The sequence below is a fragment of the Mytilus edulis genome, chromosome 6 (assembly GCF_963676685.1).
Source record: "Mytilus edulis chromosome 6, xbMytEdul2.2, whole genome shotgun sequence".
Lineage (NCBI taxonomy): Eukaryota > Metazoa > Mollusca > Bivalvia > Mytilida > Mytilidae > Mytilus > Mytilus edulis.
The window spans coordinates 26,673,857-26,698,676 of record NC_092349.1 but is presented as its reverse complement, the minus strand read 5'-3'; the positions used below and the strand labels follow the sequence as shown (position 1 = coordinate 26,698,676).

The window sequence follows — 24,820 nt, the reverse complement described above, 5'->3', positions numbered from 1 at the left end:
TGGCAAATACTTCATGCATATTTTGGACAAGAACAACTTAACAATAAATACAAAAGGTAGGTTTTTGTAATAGAGGTGTCCGGGATTAAAGTCGGAGAAATTTAGACTGCAACGGGAAATGAGGAAATATTGGATAGGGACATAATTAAGCCTTGCAACAGGTCACTTACGGACACCTCAAGGGTTCTTAACGTGCAAAGAGCGTGACACTCTCTTTACACGAGGCATCGGATTTAACTTATCGGACGTAACTGCAAATTTGTACATCCCGCACAGCAAACGGATATCACACTTTTGCAAGGGTTTTACTGCTAGACGGAGGAAGACAAACCAAAAGAAAACAACATTTGCCATGGCCTTATGTAGAAGCGGTGAATTAAACCTGGTGTTATTAAATTACATGAGAGTGTAAATGGGTAATATGTAAAAGAGACAACAACCCGACCAAAGAGCAGCGAACAGCATTAAAGGCCATCAATGCGTCTTAAACGTAGGGAGAAAATCCCGAAACCAGAGGTGGTCCTTTTAACAGGCCCCTACATAAAAATGTGTACTAGTTCATCAGTTACAATGGACGTCAAACTAAACTCCAAAACATATAAATAGTATATATTTTAAAGCATACAAGACTAACAAAGGCCATAAGCTTTCTGATTTGGGTCAGGTACAAATATGCAGAGGGTTAAAACGTGTGTTGTGGGATCTCAACCGTATTCTATACCAATGAAGAAATACGCACAGTAAATCTGAGTTATAGCTATCTGAACATATCACTGGTATGACAGTCTCATAGAATTCCATTATATTGACAATAATGTGAGCAAAACAAACAGAAACACTTTGAATGACAGTTGTCTCATTGGCACTCATACCATATCTTCTTATATCTATATAATAGATAAGATTGTTTAAAATTTGGATAACACATACTGTTGATATTGATTTGAAGTACAGCACCGGAAAACATATTTTTTACTATGTCATTGCTTTAAGTTACGAAGAAAACCACCTGAATAGTATCAACTGGTCATTTTGTACAAAGCACAAATAAGATACGAAGAAAATGGAATGCATTTTTTAGGATAACATACTTGTTTCTTTCTCACAAAATCTGGAGTGCAAATCAGACATGTTAATATGGATTCATATGTTGTTTCCTATTTCTTTATTGTTCATATTGTTTATCAGCCAATTTGTTAACATATTTCATAAACAACGATAATATTACTCAAATTTATAGAAAAACAAATTATGAATTGTGGCAATAGCTTTTTGAAAGAAAAAAAAATATAGAGTTGTTTTTTTAGAGAAATTAACGCCTACCTACACCTTTATTTGTCCTAGCTTCTTTAATTTTCACCCCCACATTAACACACATTCAAACTTTTATTGAAAATTTCGTTTTTTTATAAAAATATTAAAGAGAATCGATGTTTAAAGAAAATTAGAATATTAAACTTAAAACAATTACATGCAAATATGGATTCAGTTCACAATAACCTACGAATATTAAAATTTAGAGAACCTTTTTGAATTTATTTTACTGTTAGCATTTTCATATTTCATATATCTAACCAGTATATTAGAAGGTTTTCGTATATTTTTCGTAAGAGTGTCACACCAGCTTAATTTGGTCCTCTTATATAGATACTTATTTTAGTCTCATAAAACATCAAATGTTAAGGATTTAGTTTTAAATGTTTATAAACGTGAATGGTATATTCATAGTGTATACATGTAAGTTTTTTTTATATACATATTTTTTTTCTTCATTTCATCACAATCTTCAGAAATGTATTGTGATAGAATTATTGTCTTCTAATTATCTTATTCGCCGAAAGCTTGTTCGCATGCACTGAACTATGCACGTGTACACAAATTTACATTTAAATTACAAGTTTCACTGTAAATATGATTTATTCCCATATTAGGCTGGTATCATAAATTGCAACATGCAACATACATATAATTGCAATCTTAATAAAATATTCAGTAGAGCAAGGTGTTCAGATCCAGAAAAATAATAAAGTAAAATTTATTCATTATAACTCTCTGGTCTCTCGTCTTCATTCACTTCTTTTCCCGAATCTTCGGCTTCCGGTATTTGTGCCTCATTTTCAAGTAAAAGTTTTTTATGTCCATCCCAACATTTCCTTTTGTTGTCACACCGTTTCATAACGAATGGATTACTAAGATGTGGCCGGTAGATAATTTTAACACGATGGAAATGACCACTATCCTCACTGCTTCTAACATTTAACTTTTTATTCGATTTTAAAGCTTTGACGTTTTCTGCTGATAAATCAATATAATGAGTATGCGGACCCGGATTGGATATGGTTGCCATTGACATTACCAGCGTTATGCCACTTTTCACAGACAATTTGATCTTTTCCTTTCTCAATTTTTCAATACTCTCATCTTCAAGTACATTATGGAACATTTTCAGATATTTGTTATTTTCCAAAACTATGTCTTTAAGAGATTCCATTTCTTTATACGCGGTGTTTCCTTCGCTGTAAAGTGGCACGATTGGGTATCTCTGACGAATGATACCTATATCTTTAATTTCTGGAAGAAACACCCGGATACCAGCTGACCGGGTATATCTTACTTTTCCATTGCGATCTAGCACACCGATACCTCCGTTTCCCGTATTTCCCCTTTTCTTTTCTTTTCCACTATAAAAACTTTGTGGGGTTTGGAAAAAATACCAACTATTTGTACCATTATATGCTGTATGAATATCATTACCGCCATTTCGTTTCCCATTCTCGGTAACATATTGTGCTTCCGGGTCATTCTTGTAATGACCTTTGTAGGTTATATTATACGGATTCCAATTACTAAGTGGGTTGAGGTATATGATTTCAAATGGAACAGCGTATGACCATCGCTGGTTGTAATATTTACAAGGTTTGTTCTGTAATGATTCTTCTTTTGAGCAATAGTTTAAACTTTTCCCTCCAACTTGTGGTTGTGATGTCATCGACATAAACAGATTGCTGTCAGAAAATGCTCGTTTTCGTAACGATAAACGCATGTAATCAGGTCGAATCTCTTCCCAGAATCGATGATAATATGCACTGTTTAATAGCTTTTTCTTTTTCATGTTTTTACCATCAGCACTATATGCTGGAAGATTTAACGCTTCGTCTGTCAAGTTCCCGCCATAATTGTCTAATCCGGGTATTTCGCCCATTAAGCTGTCAATTAAAGCTGGATTTTGATTAAATCTTTCATTCCATACGTTACTGTCACGTTGGTTTAGTTTAAAACGGGCACGTCTAGTCTTCGTCTCCTCCTCTTCTGAACGTAGGAACATCATTCTCGAGCTCAAATCATCGACCATGCGCAAACGATTTAATGGAAGATCACGCTTCAACGGATGACAAACAATTCTATATATCCATTGGCCGTATAATGGGGAATTCCCATTTTCAATATTAATTATTGTTTTTGGGAGCCATCCAAAATTTTCAAGACCGTCTTTCCGTCCACCATAAGATGTGAACATTATTTTCTCTTCAAGGTCATCAAAAGTACTCGCATCAAACTGATGTCTGTCACTTAAAAAAGGTTCTAGTATATCAGTATGATTATCAAAGACCCACATTCCCTCTAGATAACACAAAACAGGTTTAAAATATTTGCGGTAGTCCCTTTCTGTGTAATTTTGATCATTAAAGGCCCTAAACCACTCACGCATTTCTTGTACCTGTTCAGCCTCTGTATGTTTCTGTGTTACCTCAGGTGGAACATCAGGGAAAGGTATTTCCTCAGTTTCTAAGAAATTTTTCGATGTCGTACTTGGCATGCGCAGTTCAGGATCATTGTGTCGTGTTCTGAATTCAACTCCATTTAACACGGCAACAAATTCACCGACACCGATTGTACGTTTCATATGGGAATGATCATGAATGGCTGCAACTCCCCTTTTTGACCTCGTTGTCGGAAAGTGGTACGGTTTGGTTCCATCGTTTATAATTCTCGTTTGTTTCAAACCCGAATTACCGTCACTACGAATTTTTTCTTCTATAAATAATTGTTGTAGCATAACTTGTCGGGAGAGCTTACCCATTTCTCTCTGTAGTCTCTCTATTTCCCCTTTATTTGTGGAAATCGTCCGAAAAAATAAGATCACACAAAATAATTGCAGTAAATTCACTGATCCATATTTTCTATCCATATCCAAAGATGATCACTTTTGATTATTTTATAATGCAATAGCTGCACTATATGGTTATTGGCACGTTGTGTAGTTGTCAACTATTTGAATCATTTACAACTGTTCGCATCTGAAAAGAAATAAACAATTTAAATGTTGCGTCTGTGAAAATGTGCTTGAACAAAATTAAAATGAAGACAGTGTTGGTGTATTGTTTAGGCCTATAGATTTGCCAGCTTACAGTTTTTTTCTTTTTATTTGACGAAGGTTATTTTAAATACACATGTGGTATGCAGCGATATGACTTATATGTAATTTGCGCACATCTTTATCATATTAGTTTAAACATATTTTATTGTCCAAAACATTAACAATAGGATTAGACACAAGTTTTGCAACTTAGAACGTCTTCTCCATTACATACAAATAATAAATAACCGAACAAAAATGACAAACATAATAATAACATCATCATAAACAATATTAATATGAAGACATGAAATTAACATGAATTTAAACGACATGGCTCATCGATTCCTAAAAGTCGAGTTGATCGTAATCTTTTTTGATAGACCTACCTAATAGGTTGTTTTTATCTTGGAAAAAATATTCACTCTAAATGTAAGTTATAATTGTATTTCAAACAATTAAATTAAATTGTTGTTGTCAACCGATAGGATTTTATAATAAAATCACATTGATGATCCATGTCTTAGGAAAAAATGAACAATTTCATTCGAAGTCAACAAAAAGTAATTACTACATTATCATTGGTATATATTTAACCATAATGTCTATAAACTATGAAAAGCGATTGGTCTCTTTAATATAGTTCTGCACTTTTATAAAAATTAGAGTGTTTATGTTCATATTAAACAAAGCATTGACGTACATTAAATTTTCAAAGTCGGTAGGTATTTTTTTCTTTTCTAAGTTCAAAAAATAAGTTATTCCTTTGCACTGTATATAAATTTTTACACGAGATGAAATAATGTTGAGCATTTTCGTATAAATAACCACATTGACACATTGCGTTAGGTTTAATATTTGCGTGATACAGATCCATGTTAAGGGCACTGCATTTGTTTCTTAATCTTGTGTGTAAAACATTTAAATATCGCCAATATTGAAATATGTAGGGGGTGATTTATTTTTATAATATTTCTGTTTAATTTTTAATTTAAACATATTTAAAGAAAGTTCATTTCTAATACTTAAATCGAGCAAATTCCACAGTTTGATACTAGATGGAGTAAATGATTCCTGATAAAGAGACAGTCTGCCAGAGGTTTGGTATATATTTTGACTGCTTCGTAGATTGTAATTGTTTGTTTCTGCAACTGAAGGGGGTATTAAATCTTATAAGTATTCTAGGGCGTCCTCTTTCCTAATTTTGTAAAATAAAGTTCATTTCTTAGCTTTCCGTCTAATCTTTAATTTTTTATTAGACCAGTGACAATACTTGCTGCTTCCTGTTGTAATTTTTCTAATCTTTCAGAATTCAACTATCCATAATTATTCTAGAACAGGCCTTATAAAAGTTAAATATATTTTTTCTAAATATTCCCTTTTTAGTCGGAATTTCAAACGTCTAAGAACATTTAATTGTTTTGATACTTTTTCTATTAAGAATCTACATGCTTGGTCCACTTACAGTCACTGCTAAAAAATAGGCCTTAATGTTTATGACTAGTAACTGTATCTACCCGAACTCCGCCAAAATAAAAAATCAAGTTATTTTTTGAATTTTTGTTACTAAATAACATGATATTAGTTTTATTTGGATTGAATTTAACTAGCCAATTATTTGCCCAGGAATTAATATTTTGAAGATCGATATTTATCATAGATTGGAGAGTAGTTTCATCTGGAGCAGTATGTCCAATAGATGTATCGTCTGCAAACATTCTACTTAATCCAATCATATCATCTGCAATGTCATTAATGAATATCAGAAATAAAAGAGGACCCAGTACCGAACCCTGTGGAACACCAGCTTTAAGATTACACTATTATGAAGTCGCCTCTTTTAATACTACCCTCTGAGTTCAATTTGTTGAGTAACTTTAAAACCATATTAATATATTAAAATTGAGAATGGAAATGGGGAATGTGTCAAAGAGACAACAACCCGACCAAATAAAAACAACAGCAGAGGGTCACCAACAGGTCTTCAATGTAGCAAGAAATTCCCGCACCCGGAGGCGTCGTTCAGCTGGCCCCTAAACAAATATATACTAGTCCAGTGATAATGAACGCCATACTAATTTCCAAATTGTACACAAGAAACTAAAATTAAAATAATACAAGACTAACAAAGGCCAGAGGCTCCTGACTTGGGACAGGCGCAAAAATGCAGCGGGGTTAAACATGTTTGTGAGATCTCAACCCTTCCCCTATACCTCTAACCAATGTAGTAAAGTAAACGCATAACAATACGCACATTAAAATTCAGTTCAAGAGAAATCTGAGTCTGATGTCAGAAGATGTAACCAAAGAAAATAAACAAAATGACAATAATACATAAATAACAACAGACTACTAGCAGTTAACTGACATGCCAGCTCCAGACTTCAATTAAACTGACTGAAAGATTATGATTTCATCATATGAACATCAGGCACAATCCTTCCCGTTAGGGGTTTAGTATCATACCATCATAACATATATGAGAAGAACATAACCCGTGTCATGCCAACAACTGTTTTTAGAATAAATGTGTTTAGTTCCGATGCAAAGACCTTATCAGTGACTCAATATTTACGCCAAAATATGCAATCTTTAATGACTTGACAACAGTATCGTAATTATATCCCTTCTTAATAAGTCTATTCAAAGGTTTTGTAAGTTTCTGAGGTGAATACTGACACCTTTGTGCTTTATAAAGAATATTACCATAAAAAATTGAATGTGAAATACCTGAACGTATTAGAAGTCTGCATGTTGAGCTATATTTACGAATGATGTCTTTATACCGATGATAAAATTTAGTAAATGTTTTGACTAGTTTGTGATATCGAAAACCCTGGTGTAATAATTTTTCAGTAATACATAAATTTCTCTCATTAAAATCTAAAACATTTTTACATACACGAGCGAATCGTACAAGTTGAGATATATAAACACCGTAAGATGGTGACAAGGGAACGTCACCATCTAAAAACGGATAATTAACGATAGGAAATGAAAAATCATCCCTTTTATCATAAATTTTAGTATTCAGCTTTCCATTAGTGATATAGATATCAAGATCGAGAAAATGGCAGTGGTCATTCTTAGTATTAGCTTTATTTAAAGTAAGTTCAACAGGATAAATTTCATTAATATACATACTGAAGTCGTCATTATTGAGAGCCAAAATATCATCCAAATATCTAAAAGTATTATTAAATTTGTTTATCAGATGTTGTTTCGATGGGTCTTTGCTTATTTTTGTCATAAATTGTAACTCATAACAATACAAAAACAGGTCCGCAATAAGTGGTGCACAGTTAGTCCCCATTGGAATTCCGATAATCTGACGATATACGGAATCCCCAAAGCGAACAAAAATGTTATCTAGTAAAAATTCAAGGGCATATATAGTATCAAAGCATGTCCAATAAACATAGTTTTTTTGTTTATTGCTACTAAAAAATGACCTAAAAGAGTTTGAACATATATATTCACATTCTGATTTATTGAATGCCCATTTAATTAGGTGTGTGAATTTTTTCTTAATGAGAATGTGAGGCAATGTGGTATACAGGGTAGAAAAATCAAACCTTGAACAGATTCAAAATCACCAATATAAGCATGCAATTTATCAAGTACTTCCAACGAGTTCTTGACACTTCAAAAGTAATTTATTCCACTATTTTCGAAGGCCTTATTTGAACAATTTATTATCAGGTTTTTAATTGTTCCAAGTGTGCTGGTAAGAAGAATAGACAATTTAGTAGTTGAACAATGGCTTGAAGACGAAATAAATCTATATTTGTAAGGGGTTTTGTGTAGCTTCGGAAGCCAATACATAGTTGGGACTTTCATTGTATTTGGCTCTGCTTGTAAAGCGGTGGCTAAAAGTTTATGTTTGTTACAGATTTCGTTTTCTGAAAATGGAGTCAGTTGGAATGTTGGTGAATTGGTGATTTCCTTTTTCAGAACCTAAATGTAAAATTTACGTCAAACAATAATAATATTATTAGCAGCTTTATCTGCCGGGACAAAAACAAATTCCTTGGCTAGTTCTTTTAGTTTATGTTTGATACGAGAAATAGGTTTATTGTGGTTATTGTTTATAGTAAAATGTTCTTTAAAATGTTGAATACGTATATCAACTATCTTCATTACTGAATTAAAAAAAGAGTCCAAAGATTTTTTGTCAGCTTTTTCCCGTTTTATCCATTTCATACAGTAAGTATGGAGTGAGTCGTGGATGATATTACGACACTCATTCCAATTAATAATTGACGGGGGACGATATTTAGGTCCTTTACTGAGGAATGATTTTAACTCTCGGTCTTGAACGATGTTAAGATCTCCTGTTATAACATGGGAAATGGGTCCATAAATATATTCGGAATTACTGCAATTACATGAAGTAGGTGTATTTTCACTGATATTAACATCTTTACACAATTGACTATAATTAAACATAAATTTCCGGGTAGATTTCTTGTAAATATAACAAATAAGAGGTAGCTCAGTATTGTCAAAATATCCAGGAAGATTGTCTTTTATACCATATCTTTCTAACTTCAGAAGTAGACCCCTTATCTATACTCGATCGAAAGCCTTGCTTACATCGGCAAAAGTTAAAGTTGTATAGAATCTATTGTAACATACATGGCACTCTGCTTGTGTCCCTTTGTAAAGATTTGCAATTGAGACTTCTTAATGGGAGATTTCTAGGCGATTCCTTAGGATTTTTTACTTTTTATAATTCTAATGGCCAAAGCACAGTTGATTATATGTTAACAACACCTAATTTATTCTATTGTGTACAGCATTTTATTGTTAGATCTCCAGTGGAATTGTTTGACCACTGTTTATTATCTGTATGCTTTAAATCATGTACTCAAAGAGAGACAACTCTTGAGTCTCTTTCTGATGTTGGTAAATTTCAATGGGAACATTCCATGTCAGACAATTATCCTGATGCTTTATTACATAAAGAGTCTGTAAATGATATATTAGATCTAATGAACAATATTGATGATGAAAACTGTGATGATATTGATTTTCTTGTCTCATCAGTTAATAAAATTTATGTAAATGCAGCATCAGAAACTTTAGTATTAAAAAAGAAAAGTTCTCGTCCATCTAATAAGAGAAAAAGAGCTAAACCAAAAAAAGCATGGATGTCCAATGATTGTCTTTTGCTGAGGAAAGAAGAAAGGTCTCTTGGTAAAAGACTCCAAAAGGATAAAAATAATGCTAACCTGCGCCAAACATATTCTAATTGTGTAAAACATTATAATAAACAAAAAAAAAGAGCTTAAAAGCAGAGTTTTATAGGACATTTATTAGTAAATTGAATAGCCTAGAACACAAAGACTCTAAGTCCTTTTGGAAATATATTAACAATCTAAAAAATAACCACCAACAGGCACCCAGTCCATTATCAAAGCAGGAATGGGTAGAACATTACAAATCCTTATTAAACTCTGATTCAGAACTTAATTTTCCTGATGATCTTGAAAAATCAAAGGACAATCATAAAAAAAAAAAAATGATTGCTCTCTGGATTACCCATTTACTTGTAATGAAGTTAAAAAGGGTATCACTAGACTTAAATCTGGTAAGTCTGGTGGTCCTGATTTGATATTGAATGAGTTTATTAAATGTAGTGCCTCATCCATGGTACTAGTTATAGTAAAACTTTTTAATAAAATACTACAATGTGGAAAATTTCCAAAATCATGGAATCTGTCATATATTTCTTCAATTTCTAAATCAGGTGATCCAAATGATTGCAATAACTATAGAGGTATATGTGTCTCTAGCTGTTTAGGTAAATTATTTACTTCATTACTACAAAACAGATTAACTGTGTTCATAGAGTCTAAAGACTTGTTGAGTGCCAAGCAGGGTGGTTTTCGTGAAGGATATAGAACAAGTGACCATATATTCATAATAAAAACTTTAATTAATACAGCTACTAAACCACTCAACGTTCCCTCTTACACGGAACGAACACGGAACGAACACGCGAATGGAATGAAATGAGAACGAACGAGTTAAATCAGTCAGAATCGTGTATCTCCACTCATTTCGTTTATTAAAGTCAACTCGTGTTTTTCCGCTCAAAGTCGTGTGTGAACGAAACGAACGAAACGATCAATATATTCCGTGTAAACAAACATTGTTTCGTTCAGAAACGATACTATTTCACCTGATTGGTTGTTTGGCGATTATGCTAGTTTTCAAATTTCCAAATGAAACGAATAAATATACCAAAGTTAATCGGTATAGTGTACTACTCATTGTTTATTTATGAATAGAATTCATTACATTACTTCGTTATTGCATTTAAAATAAAAATGATAGCTCTGAAATGAATAGATAAATAGTAAAATAAAAAAAATATTTAAATTATGAAAGGCAAACAAGATCAATTTAAATATCAAAATACCTTCTCTTCTTAAAAAAATAGGATGGAAACATTCTTTATATTATTATTTATATTTATTATTAAAGTTGTCATTTTTTTCTACTTATTTTCATATAAGTTAGTGAGATGTACATCGTAAAAGACGTGAAAATTTAAGGAGTATCTCAGAAACATAATTTAGTGGCAGTCGCTATCCCTGGTTAAAGTAAATAGAATATATTATATTATTCTTTCAAAACATGTGTGTGTGTCAATCTTTTTCGTTATCCACGTCAAACTATTTGCATAGTTTTCTTTATTAAAGAAATGAACGACCCTATTCGTGTTTGTAAATTATTTTAAAACTAACGCCCATTAAGTTTTTCCAAAAAATAGATAAAAAATATTCTTATTTCGTTTCACGGAGGGAAAACATTTTATTCGATGACTTTAGTGTAATCATTTCCCGTCTTTTACATTAGCGTATGATCCGTATATTTAACCTTTTTCAAAATAACCTAGTACTTCCAAAGTCAGTCAATTTATCTGTAAGTGCACGCATAGTCCGCTATCATATGCATGTACAGTGTATTTGATTTTATTTTTTATTCAAGTGCAAACACTAGCTAGTAATGATTGGTTGTTCGTTTCTTGAAGTCCAGTGGCAGATATATCATGAATGTTCAGGACGAATTACGCTCACAAATATACTTACATAATGTAGCAAGAAGAAAATAATCATTTATTATATTGTGTTTTCTGTTTACCTAAATGACTCAACACAATTAAACGGTTGATTTAATTAGAAAATATATCTAACGCACATAAAAAAGACGTTTATAAAATACAGAAAATTAACCAGAAATAATAGAAGGGAATCATTCTAAAAGTTATTGAAAAAGAAATAAAACTGCCTTGAATATCTAAAAATATATTATATATAATTATATATGCAAATATTGGAAATGTCTTGAAAAGTAGAATAAAGACCAAATATTAAAAACAATATATTGTAAAGAAATATTTAAAACATATTTGTTTTTATGTTAAATGTGAGTATGTGACCATTGGCTTAGAAATAGAAATATGTTAAAATAAACTTTTTGAACTTTTACATTTATAATATCACTCTTTATTTTTGCCTTTTTTTTGCGTTCTTCGAAGATTGCAAATACAAAGCTTTGATCGGAATCTCGCTAATTGATAACAGTTTCCAGAATAACTTCATACATGTAACACCTTTTTATTACTCGTCCATATAATTTACATGTTGATTTTTAGCATCCGTCTATCACACCTTCACTCTTTGAAGTTTCACATATGGGTGGAAAAATAACAAGTCGTTATCTATTTCACAATCGGGAACTTTTCTGTTGTTTGAACAGTCAAACTAAAATCGTGATAATGTAACAGTTTAATCACGTTCAACATCGATGATTTACGATTTTGTTTAGTAATAAATCAGAAATTTCTAATTGTTGTACACTTGTTTCAGATAGATTTAATCGTTGGCAAAATTGTTATAGCAAACTTATTAATTGCCTAAATTTTAATATGTTTATTTATAATTTTCGGATTAAGCTTGATGTCCAAGGTAACTGAACTAGTACATATTTGTGTTTAGAGGCAAACTTAAGCACGTCTCCGGGTGAGGGATTTTCTCTATGTGCTGAAGACCCATTGGTGGCTTTCGGCTGTTTTCGACTATTTAGTCGGGTTGTTGTCTCTTTGGCACATTCCTCATTTCCATTCTCAATTTTACGTCATGTTAAGTCGGAAATCCAGGATAATTCAAGGATAGTCTTATTAAATACAAGTATCTATGATGAAATTAGGAAATATTCATAGGCGGATCCAGCATTTTTTTTAAAAGTGGGTTCCAACTCAGGATAAATTGAAGTTCCAATCATATTACCATTTCAAAGGCATTGATTGTAAAAAAAAAAGTTGGTCCTAACCCCGTAACCCCTACTGAATAAAAATTGAACGACACCGTTATACTTACGACACACAGGTACTTATTCAAAATTGATATTAAAACATATAACTTCGAAAAAATACTTATAATAGCAACAAATTAGCATATATTCTTTTTATTTTATAATGTATGATAGCTTTGTGAATTGATTTTTTGCTTATTTTGTTACGTTTTCTTAACGTACAGTGGCAAGTATTTCACTTATATTCCGGACGAAAAAGTAGTCATAACGAAAAAATACAATACTAAAATGTGTTCATCAAAATAGAATAAGAATTTTGACAGCTACTGAACAATAAAGAAATATTTTGAGGGCATACATTTTGAAAGAATAATATTCGCCTACGATAAAAAAAAATCCTTTACTGTAACGTAGTATATATAGAAGGACAAAATACATTGAAAGATGGTACACTTCTACATCCTTATATTCTTGCATTACTATACAATGTTGTGACTTTTAAAGGATTAAATTAAAAGCAGGAGGTATCGTTTTTTTTTGTTTTTTTTTGTGTTTTTTTTTTTAATAAACAAATATTGCAGTGTGTTTCGTTTTGCTCCCCTCGGTGAAATTGTAATATTTGCACGCCCTCACCTAGATCTAGATCTGAAATTAGTTGTTATGTTAAAATAAACAATAATTTACCTTAAGCGATGTATTATTGTTGACCATTCGAGATTCTTTTTTTTTTCAATCCGTCTTCAGCTGAATTTGTGATTTTAATATTACTATGCGGGACGCAAGGGATTTCAAATTGAAAATAAATGCAAAAAAATGTGAAGTTTTGTGTCTTTCAAAACACGAACAAAATACAGAATTAAACGCAGGATAAAGACAATAACTGTTTAGTGTCATTAAATGTTAAGCTGTATTTGTACTCGGCTCGAAACAGGAGTATTAGCTCGCTAAAGCTCGCATTACACCGGTGTCTTAGCCTCGTACACATACAGCTGATATTTAAAGACACTAAACAGTTATTGTCTATATGTTTCCCATGTTTTAAGAATTTATGCATGCGGGTTAATAATGTTATTCTCCTCAAAAACAATTTTGTAAAAAAAATCAATGGTGTGCATTTTAACCAAAAACTGAATAATTCGCGTCTGACACAGAAATTAAAACAAAGCTATCAAATCAAATTGGTATTATGGGTAATATGAGAACACAACGGGTGCCACATGTGGAACAGGATATGCTTTCCCTTCCGGAACACTTGAGATCACCCAAGTTTTTGGTGGGGTTTGTGTTGCTCAGTCCTTGTTTCCAATGTTGTGTTCTGTGAACTATTTTTTGTCTGTCTTTCTATTTCTTTTTTATCCATGGCGATGTCAGTTTATTTTCGATTTGTGAGTTTGAATGTCCCTCTGATATCTGCCATCTTTTGCCCCTCTTTTTAAGCGCAATATTTCCACGATGAATAAATTGGGGTTCTAATGATGTACTGGTTGGTTGTTGTTTTTTGTTTGTTCTTTTTTTCGGCCCGGGGGAGGGGGGAGGGTACATGTATATATCTTATATGCAGTATAGTGATTACTAAAAAGCTGTATGTTTAAGTAAAACGGCGAAGACGAAATCATGTATTTTTTAAGTAAGTTACTCACGTGCATGCGATAACTTAACAAAGGTTAAAGCACTTTTATTCTAAAAATGATCCTAGTAAGATCAGTTTCACATTTAACGGCGCATATCTAATCTAAAAATCCGAGCTATTAAATCACGCGATAATTCCCGAAAGTTCACTTAATTGTTGAGGATTACGATTGATAAGCAGTGACCATGCAGACATGGACACACACTCTCACGATTAAGTGTTTAAGTTCACATGAACAAGCAATATGATAATCATTTAAATAAAAGAAATAAAAATTATATTGACAAGACAACGTTATTTACAAAAATGTACAATGACACATTAAACGATTTTAAAACGGATTACGGCTGTGTTTTAGGTTGCAGTAACTTATTTACGATCTTAAATGCTCCTGGCTTTAATTGTACCATTACAGCTAATTTCCTAATGCTTATAGAGTAAAACTTCAGTTGGCTTGCTTGCTTTGTTTGTATTAACGTTAGTTTAAGCACTATTATAAAGATCGACTTCTGCAATCAATATAGACAGGCATTATTAAAACAAGTATATGTTATATTAAAATTTGATTGACAGTTATCCCATTTCCAATTGTCAATATACAAACATTTTAGCAATCAAACTTACCAAAGTCTTACCCTGCATGAATAAAGAAATTAGCTGTAATTGTCACGAAGAAGTACTTGTATTCATGCTAAGGTTGTCCACTTTACGGGAAGAACAAATCAGATTCTCAATTCGTTTACATAATATAATACTATTAAGTCATAAATTAAGAAGTCAATTAACACCTAAGGCATGTGGAATACTCAGCGTTTTACTTTTTACTTGTACAATCTTACTATTCATGCAGATGCAAATTTATACCCTTTTCTGGACTACTTACAGTTACTGTAACTAGGCGACCATTTGATTAGTTAATAGATAATGAACTATGAATAATGGATGTACTTCAGCGTGGTTCAATTCTTGTACACAACTATTTCCTGCATTTTGTGTTGTCGATAATTCCCTTTCATCAATCAGGCCTTGGACCGAATAATTTATTAGTTCCTACTAGTATATTATATTATAATTAAAAGTTCGGTTATATGATACTAAACCTAACTGAAGGCACGGAATCCCTTCGCATATAAGAAAAAAATATTTAAGAAAAACTGCGAATTGATACAGGAACAGAACTGAAATTAAATGAATCTCTGATGTTAAGGTTGTTTTTTCTTTTTAACAAAATATTTCTGTTTTCGCAAAAAATGAAATTGACACTCATTGATGTAGCGCAGTAAGCAAAAGAAAGCAATCGACAGATTGATGCTTTCTTTAACCATTTCATTCATAAACACAACTGTTATAAAGTCTTTACAGCAACAGGATTACTTATTTCCTGGTTTGAATTGTTTTGTTTCGGAACCTTCTTAGAGCTTACTATTCGGTATGGATTTTCTATAGGTTACTTATGGTTGCTTTCATCTGTCATCTACTCTGGTTAATAGTTGTCTAGTTTGCAATCATACCAAATATTTTTTCATTTTAAATTTATGTTATTCTCTGTATAAACGATCAAGCTATTCATTCTGAGTATATAAAATTAACGAATATTAATTATATGTCACTTTGATGTACCCTTGTAAATATCGCGGGATTGAAACTCAAACGTGCATAGGATTTTGAGACGGTGACCGTTAATAATTCACATCTATACAAACTGGACCCCTGTTGTGTTCACCTCGAAGTGCAAAGCTACATGTATAGATGGAACGGCGGACCAGTTTAACATCTATAAGTCATTTTGTCTCTGGTGGATATTTATTTCTTGCGAAACATAGCTTTTTATTCGTTTTCTCGTCCTTAATAAGTTCCGAACACTGACCAGTCGATAAAATGCAACTGTACTATTTGTCTAAGGTTTTACACGAATTTGCAACGAAGCATATTGTATAATATTCATTGAATATTCTTTTCTTAGTATAATTGAGATTTTTTTTTTATCCCGGTTTAATGTTTATATTTCTTATAAAATGTGATACATATGAATTAACGAAAATTCATAACTCTAACTACATTTTTGGGACTTTGCACTTTACACTAAATATGACTTTTTGTCCTTACTGACACTAAAGTACAATTTTGTAGATGATTTGTTGTAACATTTCACATTACTTTAAGTCATGAGTGCAATTGATTAGGAAAGGAAACTTCTATGTCGTGCATAAACGGAATAGAACACGGAAAAAAATATTCTTTATACAACATGTATATAATTATCTGGAAAAATTTCTTTGTTTCAAAAGAGTTTTGATTCAATATTTGAAGGTACTTTTTTATTGCAAATTTTAAGACAAAGCTGAAACATCTACACTATATTATTTATGGTTTTCTAAAATGCTCTCATCGGCAACGTTTAGGGTTGAATATTAATTTCTAGTTTATGGAAATTTGTAAAAAGATCACAAGTTTTTAGAAATATCATCATAATCTATAATTTACCCCCCCCCCCCCCAAAAAAAAAAGCCATTGATGATGATGATGGAAGTTTTCAAAGACCGTGACTGGCTATACAGCCCTTAGATATATATAGGAAGATGTGTGAGTGCCAATAAGACAACTCTACATCCAAATAACAATTTAAAAAAAGTAAACCATGATTATAGGTCAAAGTACGGCCTTCAACACGGAGCCTTGGTTCACACCGAACAACAAGCTGTAAAGGGCCTCAAAATTACTAGTGTCAAACTTACATACATGTATCTATAAGTATGCTATGCTTATTCAAATTAATTTTAAACGTCAAAGTACGTGACTGTTTTTATTAACGGTTTCACTAACTGAAAAAGCAACTGTCAATGAATAAATCGACAACTTGTAATGGTTTTTTTTTTGCACAACACATATATAAAAAAAGAAGATGTGGTATGATTACAATGCGATAACTCTCCACAAGAGATCAAATGACACAGAAATTTTAACAAATGTATATATAAAGGTCACCGTACGGCCTTCGACTGTGAGAAAAGCCCATACCGCATTGACAGCTTCCTGTGATTATTTTCTTGTGATGTTTATTCTTGTGGCTTTTTTTCCGGTGACTTTATTTTCCAGGGACTTTGTGACCTTTTTCCCGGGACTTTTTTCCTGTGACTTTTTTTTCGTTTATCATTCTCTTAATAGGTATCACGTTATAACTACATTGTTATTGTCATATTAGCTGAAATCGTAAACATTTCAAATAAAGGAAATAAAAATACTGAATTATATTTCTGAACAAATTTTAAACACCCAAAAAAATCAAGATCAATGTAAATATATAAATATCTTTATTAGTCACATTTGCTAAAAATAACAAAAATAAAAGTTCCATTTAATGATTGGCAGTAGAATAATTATCTGTTAAACAACTAAGCTAAGTGTGAAATGTCTCGCAAGTTTTGAAAAGATGTCCTGCAGAGTACGCCCGCTGGTTATTTGGATTGATTAAAAAATGTATGAAATCCTCGAAAACGTTGTCACCACTTTAATTAATACACATCTGTTGCAATAAAATGTCTTTTTAGCTTTACAGAAATATGTTATTGTCAATAGTCCACTAAACTTAAACACAAGGCTGCATATACATGTTTCATATGCATGATATTTCATTGTATTTATGATATGAAAATAAAAAAAAATATTTTCCTATAATACTAAGATTACAGTAGCTGTATTAAAAAAAAAATATAAATCTAGCTTGTTAAATCAAATTAAATGAAACACAGACTTACTGAAATATTGTCCCTATGTTTTAAGTAATCGTAGATACATTTTATTCAGCATTTACTTTTAATCATTTAAAATAGAAAGAAGACTATTTACAAACTACCGTACTACAATTTTCTACATTCATTTTATTGTAAATTAGTTACATGTAGATCTTTGCAATTCGGTATATCCAGTAAGCCATGTGTGGAGTACACTTTAATATAGGGATATTCTTAAACATCCTTTTTACAAAAAATAAATAATGAACCTGTGAATACATTTAATCTCAGCATGAAAGTTAAATATAATATTTCCATGTCTCAACAAGTTTTTAATGACTATACTGCGAACAAAAAAGTTTTAACAAAATTTCACATCATTTAATTAAAAAAGACGGTCAATTCAGACCTGAGCTAGTGACCATCATGTGGTGATTGTCGTTTTTTTTAAATGAAGAAAAATACATGTGATGATGTGATTATAAAATACGAAATTTATCTGTGAAACGAACCGAATTACCTTTCGTTTTAGAATGATATAATCGTTCACACACGCTGTAAACGTTCTAAAACGAAATGATTAGCTTCACAATTTACCGAATAACACGCTTGTTATAATGCTATGTCGTGTATAAACGGAATGGAACACGGAATGGAACACGGAATGGAATGAACGAAATGAATGGAATGAATGACACGTAAACGGAATGAACGAAACACGCAAACGGAACGAATGAAAAACGGAGCGAAAACGGAAAAACGGGAAACTTGAGTGGTTCAGTTGCTGTAAATATTTAAATAAGTGTAAGAAAAATCTTTACATTTGTTTTGTGGACTTTAAAAAGGCATTCGACAGTGTTGTAAGAAAGGCATTACTACATAAATTGCTCAAAAAGGGAATAGGTGGGAAATTTTATGACTTGTTAAAACATATGTATAGTAATACATTATATTGTTGTAAAACAGATGGATTTATTAGTGAATCATTCCATGCTATTTTAGGGGTGAAACAGGGGGACAGTCTTAGCCCCACCCTTTTTAATATTTTTGTTGATGACATCGATTCCTATTTCAACGCCGTTTTGTCTGATCCAGTTAATTTAAATCAGAATAACTTTAGTCATCTTCTTTATGCAGATGATTAATCTTAATTTCAGAAACACCCAATGGCTTGCAGCACTGTGTGGATGCCTTACAATCTTTTTGTAATGATTGGGGCCTAAATGTGAACACCAAGAAAACCCAAACTATGATTTTATCAAATAGTAAAAATAGATCTTTATTAGATAAACATTATTTTTATTTTGGTCCCCAACCATTAGAATCTGCTACAGAATATAAATACTTAGGTATAGTCTTCAACAATAGAGGTAAACTTAATATAGCAGCTGAAAATCTTGCTGATAAAGCACGTAAGGCATATTTCGCCTTGAAATCAAAATTACCATATTCTAATTGTATTGCAGTGGAAAAAGACTTTTCAACTCATTAATTTCACCAATTATGACATATGGATCTGAAATTTGGATCTCAGATTTTAATATAAATCTTGACACTGCTGATAAACTACCATTTGAAAAGGTTCAGAATATGATTATGAAAAATATTCTTGGTGTTCATGGTAAGGCTTCCAATTTAGCTTTACGTACAGAACATGAGCTATATCCAGTGTGTTTTATATCATATAAACTAATGTTTAAATACTATGCTAGATTAACTGACATTAAAGTTGGAAACAACCCAAAATTTGATATATTAAAATCTGCATTCATTGAAGATAAAAAATTGTATACACACAAGAGCTCTTGCTGGGTACAATCATTACATAAACTAAAAAAGTTAATCAACTTTGACTCATTTCAAATATCACATAATGTGTTTGAGGACTCACTAAAAAACTTTTATAAATGCAAGATTTTGTGTCAACTTGAGCATATCAAATCTAATAACACGGGTAAACTAAGATTTTATAGTAAAATGTGCTCATCTTTTGACTTAAAAGCTTACTTAAGATTTGATATTAAGAAATATGATAAATCACTGCTTACAAAAATTAGAATAAGTGCACATTCACTTGCAATTGAAACTGGTAGGTATAGCAAACCAAAAAAATTTTAGCAAGTGAAAGATACTGCAAACTTTGTAAAGATAAAGTGGAAGATGAAGTTCATTTTCTTTTATATTCTTCTCTATATAAAGACCTTCGAGAGAAGTTTGATATTTTCAATAACCTTAATAATGATGATGATATTAAATCAACGATTTATTTACTAAACCCAGTAAATCTGGTTGACACCAGACAAATATGTAATTATCTAAGTCAAGCTTTTGAACTTCGTAATAAAAATCTAATGTCAGTTGGTCTACCATAAGTATAATACTGTGTAATACTGTGATATTATATATATAATTAGTACTTGAAATGTTTCTTTATGTTGTATTTGCATAAATTGTCATGTTTAATGTGTTTGTATCTTGGAATACGCATTGTATCATATGTGCTTTGTCCAATAAAATATTTGAATTTGAATTTGAATTTGATTGTCTATAGCATACACGATAGAATGATACATCATAATTAGTTAGGGTAGGGAACCAGACTGAAATTTATACAAAAGTTTATTAGAAATTAAATGATTGAATATATGTTTATATATTATTTTTTCTAGTATCTTGCTCACGCAAGAAAGAAGTGAAACTGGTCTATAATTACATGACATTGACTTATCTCCATTTTTAAATAAAGGAGTAACATATGCCAATTTCCAATCTTCAGGAAATATATTTTGAGAGAGCGATTTATTAAAAAGAATACATAAAGGGTGTAATTTCATTTTTTACTGTTATAAGCATTCTATTACTAATTTTGTCTGAACCAACAGCTTTATTTGGACCTAAAGTAGAAATAATATCTTTAACGTCTTCTAAAATTACAGTAATTTCAGACAAAATGTCAATACCTCTATCATATGTTTGATTAACACGATTGCAAAATATTTCTGATGCACAATGTCATACTGTGGCTTCATTTATTTTCGTGAGTACCAATTTATTTTCGTGAGTACCAATTTTCGTGAGTACCAATTTTCTAAATTGAGGAAAACTTTCATTTTCGTGAATATTTAATTTCGTTGTTTCGGCAAGGTCTGTATTACATTCCTTTAGCAAATTTGTAATTCGTTAAACACTTAAATTATTCGTGGTTCTCCTGTACCCACGAAATCCACTAAAATCGATATCCAACCAATATAAATGAAGCCACAGTACCATGCATTATAAACCATGGAACACATGTCCATATAATTTTAATTTTGGGTGTAACGCGTCTTCTGATTGGCTGACGTTATTTTGTTATGAGCCCATAGACATAATTTAGTCATGTGACCGTGACGTCATGAACGTTTTTTTTTTATGGTTTTCTACGGTTTAGAATGAAATTTAGAATTAAATTATAAGAAATGACTGTAATATTTTTTCTATCTATTCGAAATAACATAAACTAGAGGCTCTAAAGAGCCTGTGTCGCTCACCTTGGTCTATGTGAATATTAAACAAAGGACGCAGATGGATTCATGACAAAATTGTGTTTTGGTGATGGTGATGTGTTTGTAAATCTTACTTTACTGAACATTCTTGCTGCTTACAATTATCTCTAACTATAATGAACTTGGCCCAGTAGTTTCAGAGGAGAAGATTTTTGTAAAAGATAACTAAGATTTACGAAAATGGTTCAAAATTGACTATAAAGGGCAATAACTCTTAAAGGGGTCAACTGACCATTTCAGTCATGTTCACTTATTTGTAAATCTTACTTTGCTGAACATTATTGCTGTTTACAGTTTATCTCTATCTATAATAATATTCAAGATAATAACCAAAAACAGCAAAATTTCCTTAAAATTACCAATTCAGGGGCAGCAACCTAACAACAGGTTGTCCGATTCATCTGTAAACTTCAGGGCAGATAGATCTTGACCTGATAATCAATTTTACTTCGTCAGATTTGCTCTTAATGCTTTGGTTTTTGAGTTATAAGCCAAAAACTGAATTTTACCCCTATGTTCTATTTTTAGCTGTGGCGGCCATCTTGGTTAGTTGGCCAGGTCACGCCACACTTTTTAAACTAGATACCCCAATGATGATTGTGGCCAAGTTTGGTTTTATTTGGCCCAGTAGTTTCAGAGGAGAAGATTTTTGTAAAAGTTAACGACGACGGACGACGACGACGGACGACGGACGACGACGACGGACGCCGGACGCCGGACGCCGGACGCCAAGTGATGAGAAAAGCTCACTTGGCCCTTCGGGCTAGGTGAGCTAAAAATGTGGTGCACACTGTTAAATAACCCGCTACGCGCGTTATTCAGTGTGCACCACATTTTTTATGTTATTTCTTCATAGACAGAAAAAATATTACAGTCATTCCTTAAATAACATTTTAATTAAGAACTTCTTTATCTAAGAAAAGAAATAAACATAAGTATAAACATAAAAAACAGAAAACTAATGGACAATGCATCGTAACTTACATTATACGTCTAAGTAACATTCAATTGAAGATCATGTTCTTACCTCGAAATGTATTTTTTATAAACATATGTTATATTGTGTCTTTTGAGGTCCTTTTTGATAGATGTTAATTTGGACCCTATATTCGTTTCGTAAAAAGTTGACATAACAACAAAAGAAACAAAGTCTGACGACAGAAAGGATTATAAATGTTTCATTGCAATCGGCTTTACCTGAATATATGAATCTGATTCTAATGTCATTTTCGGGAAAGTTGTTACTCATTTATGTCTTCACCTAAAATTATTCGTGAAAAGATTATTTTATGTCGAGTATACATTTTTTCTTAATCAAATTAAATTACAAAATTTCAAAAAACTTGCAAAAGTTCATTAAGGTGGTACCCAACACTTTCACTAAAATTAATTTGGCTCGTTTAATTTTCATAAAATTTTGTCACAGTATTTACTTTGACCCTTTAACAAAAATATAAAAATTTCAAAAATTTTGAACCAACCGTTTTGTCAGAAATATTACACTGGTTATATAGCAGTTTGACAAACAGCAATTTTGATCATTGAGAAGTTTAATATTCCTTTTACAACACAACGTAATTAAAACGTTTAGCTGACTTTACAGAGTTATCTCCCTGTAGTGTTAGGTACCACCTTGAGTTTTAAATGTCAGGGCTATTTAAAGACTCTTGCGATATCTTGACACACATTATGATTTTCCCTACCGATTGATGTTAATATTACTAAAGAACCTTGAGAAACATCTTGAACTAATAATAATAGATCAATAAGTTGTAATTAGCGAATGTAAACGATAATCACGCATCTGAGAACATTGCACAAACAACAACCTAGACTTCCTGAGTGGAATATTTGTTTACTGTCTGTGTTTCTAAAATAATTGAAAGCAACACTGATTAACTTTTGTCTTGATGAAACGGAAACAATATCATGACTAAAATTAAAGCAATACAAATCATCGAAAAATACGTCAGGCGCACATAGAATCTACGATAAGTTTATGCAGTGAAGAACAGCTCTTTATTCTATATTGCGATAAAATTATAAACATATTTTTTATGTAAAAATATAACTTGACCGTATTTTTATAATGTTACTTCATAAAGTTAATAAAAACAAGCTAAACCCGATGATATACACGATTTTCACGACAATCTTCTGTTTTGGAAGAAAATTACTGATATCACCAGGTATATCTTGCAGACATATTTATGAAGCATTCAAACGAACTTGTTTTATATCTGACTATGCGGAATGGGCTTTGCTCATTGTTGAAGGCCGTACGGTGCCCTATAGTTGTTAATTTCTGTGTCATTTTGGTCTCTTTGGTAGAGGTGTCTGATTAGCATTCATACCACATCTTCTTTTTTATACTGTAAAACTAATGTCTTGTTATAGTTTTCCGGGGTTTAGTTTTTTATAAAGTTGATGTGTTTCCATCGTTTTTAGTTTGTAACCTGAATTTGTTTTCTCTCAATCGATTTATGACCTTTGAATAGCGGTATGCTACTGTATAAGAGGAAAACAACAGAAACAATGAAGTGCAACCACAACCGACACACACAAAAACGAACTATAAGATAACAACTGCAATTTTTATCAAGTATACTAAAAACACTGATAATGACTTACCATAAAACATTGCAGTATGTCTGTCTTAGCTAATTATATCTGATATATATATGTTTCCCACTGATATAGAAACTTCAACGTTTGTTTTAAAAACTATAGAAACTATAATTATTAGAACAGGACGTGGATTTTCCGAAACACTTAAGATAGATACGTAAACAGTAAACATTATTGGCTTAAGTGCGTACAAGACAATTATAACATTGTCAGATGGATGTGTTTCCAATAACCTCTAAGACAAACGTGTAAACATCTATAAAGATAGTTCATTCAATTAAGTGTACGGTTAATTGCAATACATCTCTTGTGAGATAGCGTAAACATACTGTCGATGATAAATTGGAATTCCCAAGGTATGTATCATCTGTTATTTCAATGTTGTTCATTTTTTACAGTGTGTTTGTCGTTTGGATATTACATTTCAATTACATATTTGTTTTATGATATTATAATTACATTTACATTAATTTTGTTATGTAATTATAGTATACGATTTTATTGATAATATTATCAACTGATATTAATACATGCCTATATCATATAGAATAACAATGCGTTACCGTTTAGAAGTGAAGAAAGCATTCTTCTAGTTTTTCTATAA

The 24,820-nt window shown here is 31.5% G+C and overlaps 1 protein-coding gene across 2 annotated transcripts; it reads right to left on the bottom strand.

The window, feature by feature from the left end:
- Positions 1-1,898: 1,898 nt before the first annotated feature.
- LOC139527427 (uncharacterized) lies at positions 1,899-24,495 on the bottom strand. 2 transcript variants are annotated; one of them, XM_071322886.1, is made up of 3 exons: positions 24,220-24,495; positions 22,786-22,849; positions 1,899-4,298 (listed from the first exon to the last, which is right to left on the bottom strand). In XM_071322886.1, exon 3 carries the CDS (start codon positions 4,187-4,189, stop codon positions 2,036-2,038), a length of 2,154 nt encoding a protein of 717 aa, XP_071178987.1. In that variant the 5' UTR covers positions 4,190-4,298; positions 22,786-22,849; positions 24,220-24,495; the 3' UTR covers positions 1,899-2,035. The 2 variants fall into 2 exon arrangements, with proteins under 2 accessions (XP_071178987.1, XP_071178988.1); XM_071322887.1 differs by lacking the exon at positions 22,786-22,849.
- Positions 24,496-24,820: the final 325 nt, after the last annotated feature.

Excerpts from the sequence above, each read along its gene's own strand:
- LOC139527427 (XM_071322886.1), bottom strand. The coding sequence starts at position 4,189 with ATGGATAGAAAATATGGATCAGTGAATTTACTGCAATTATTTTGTGTG.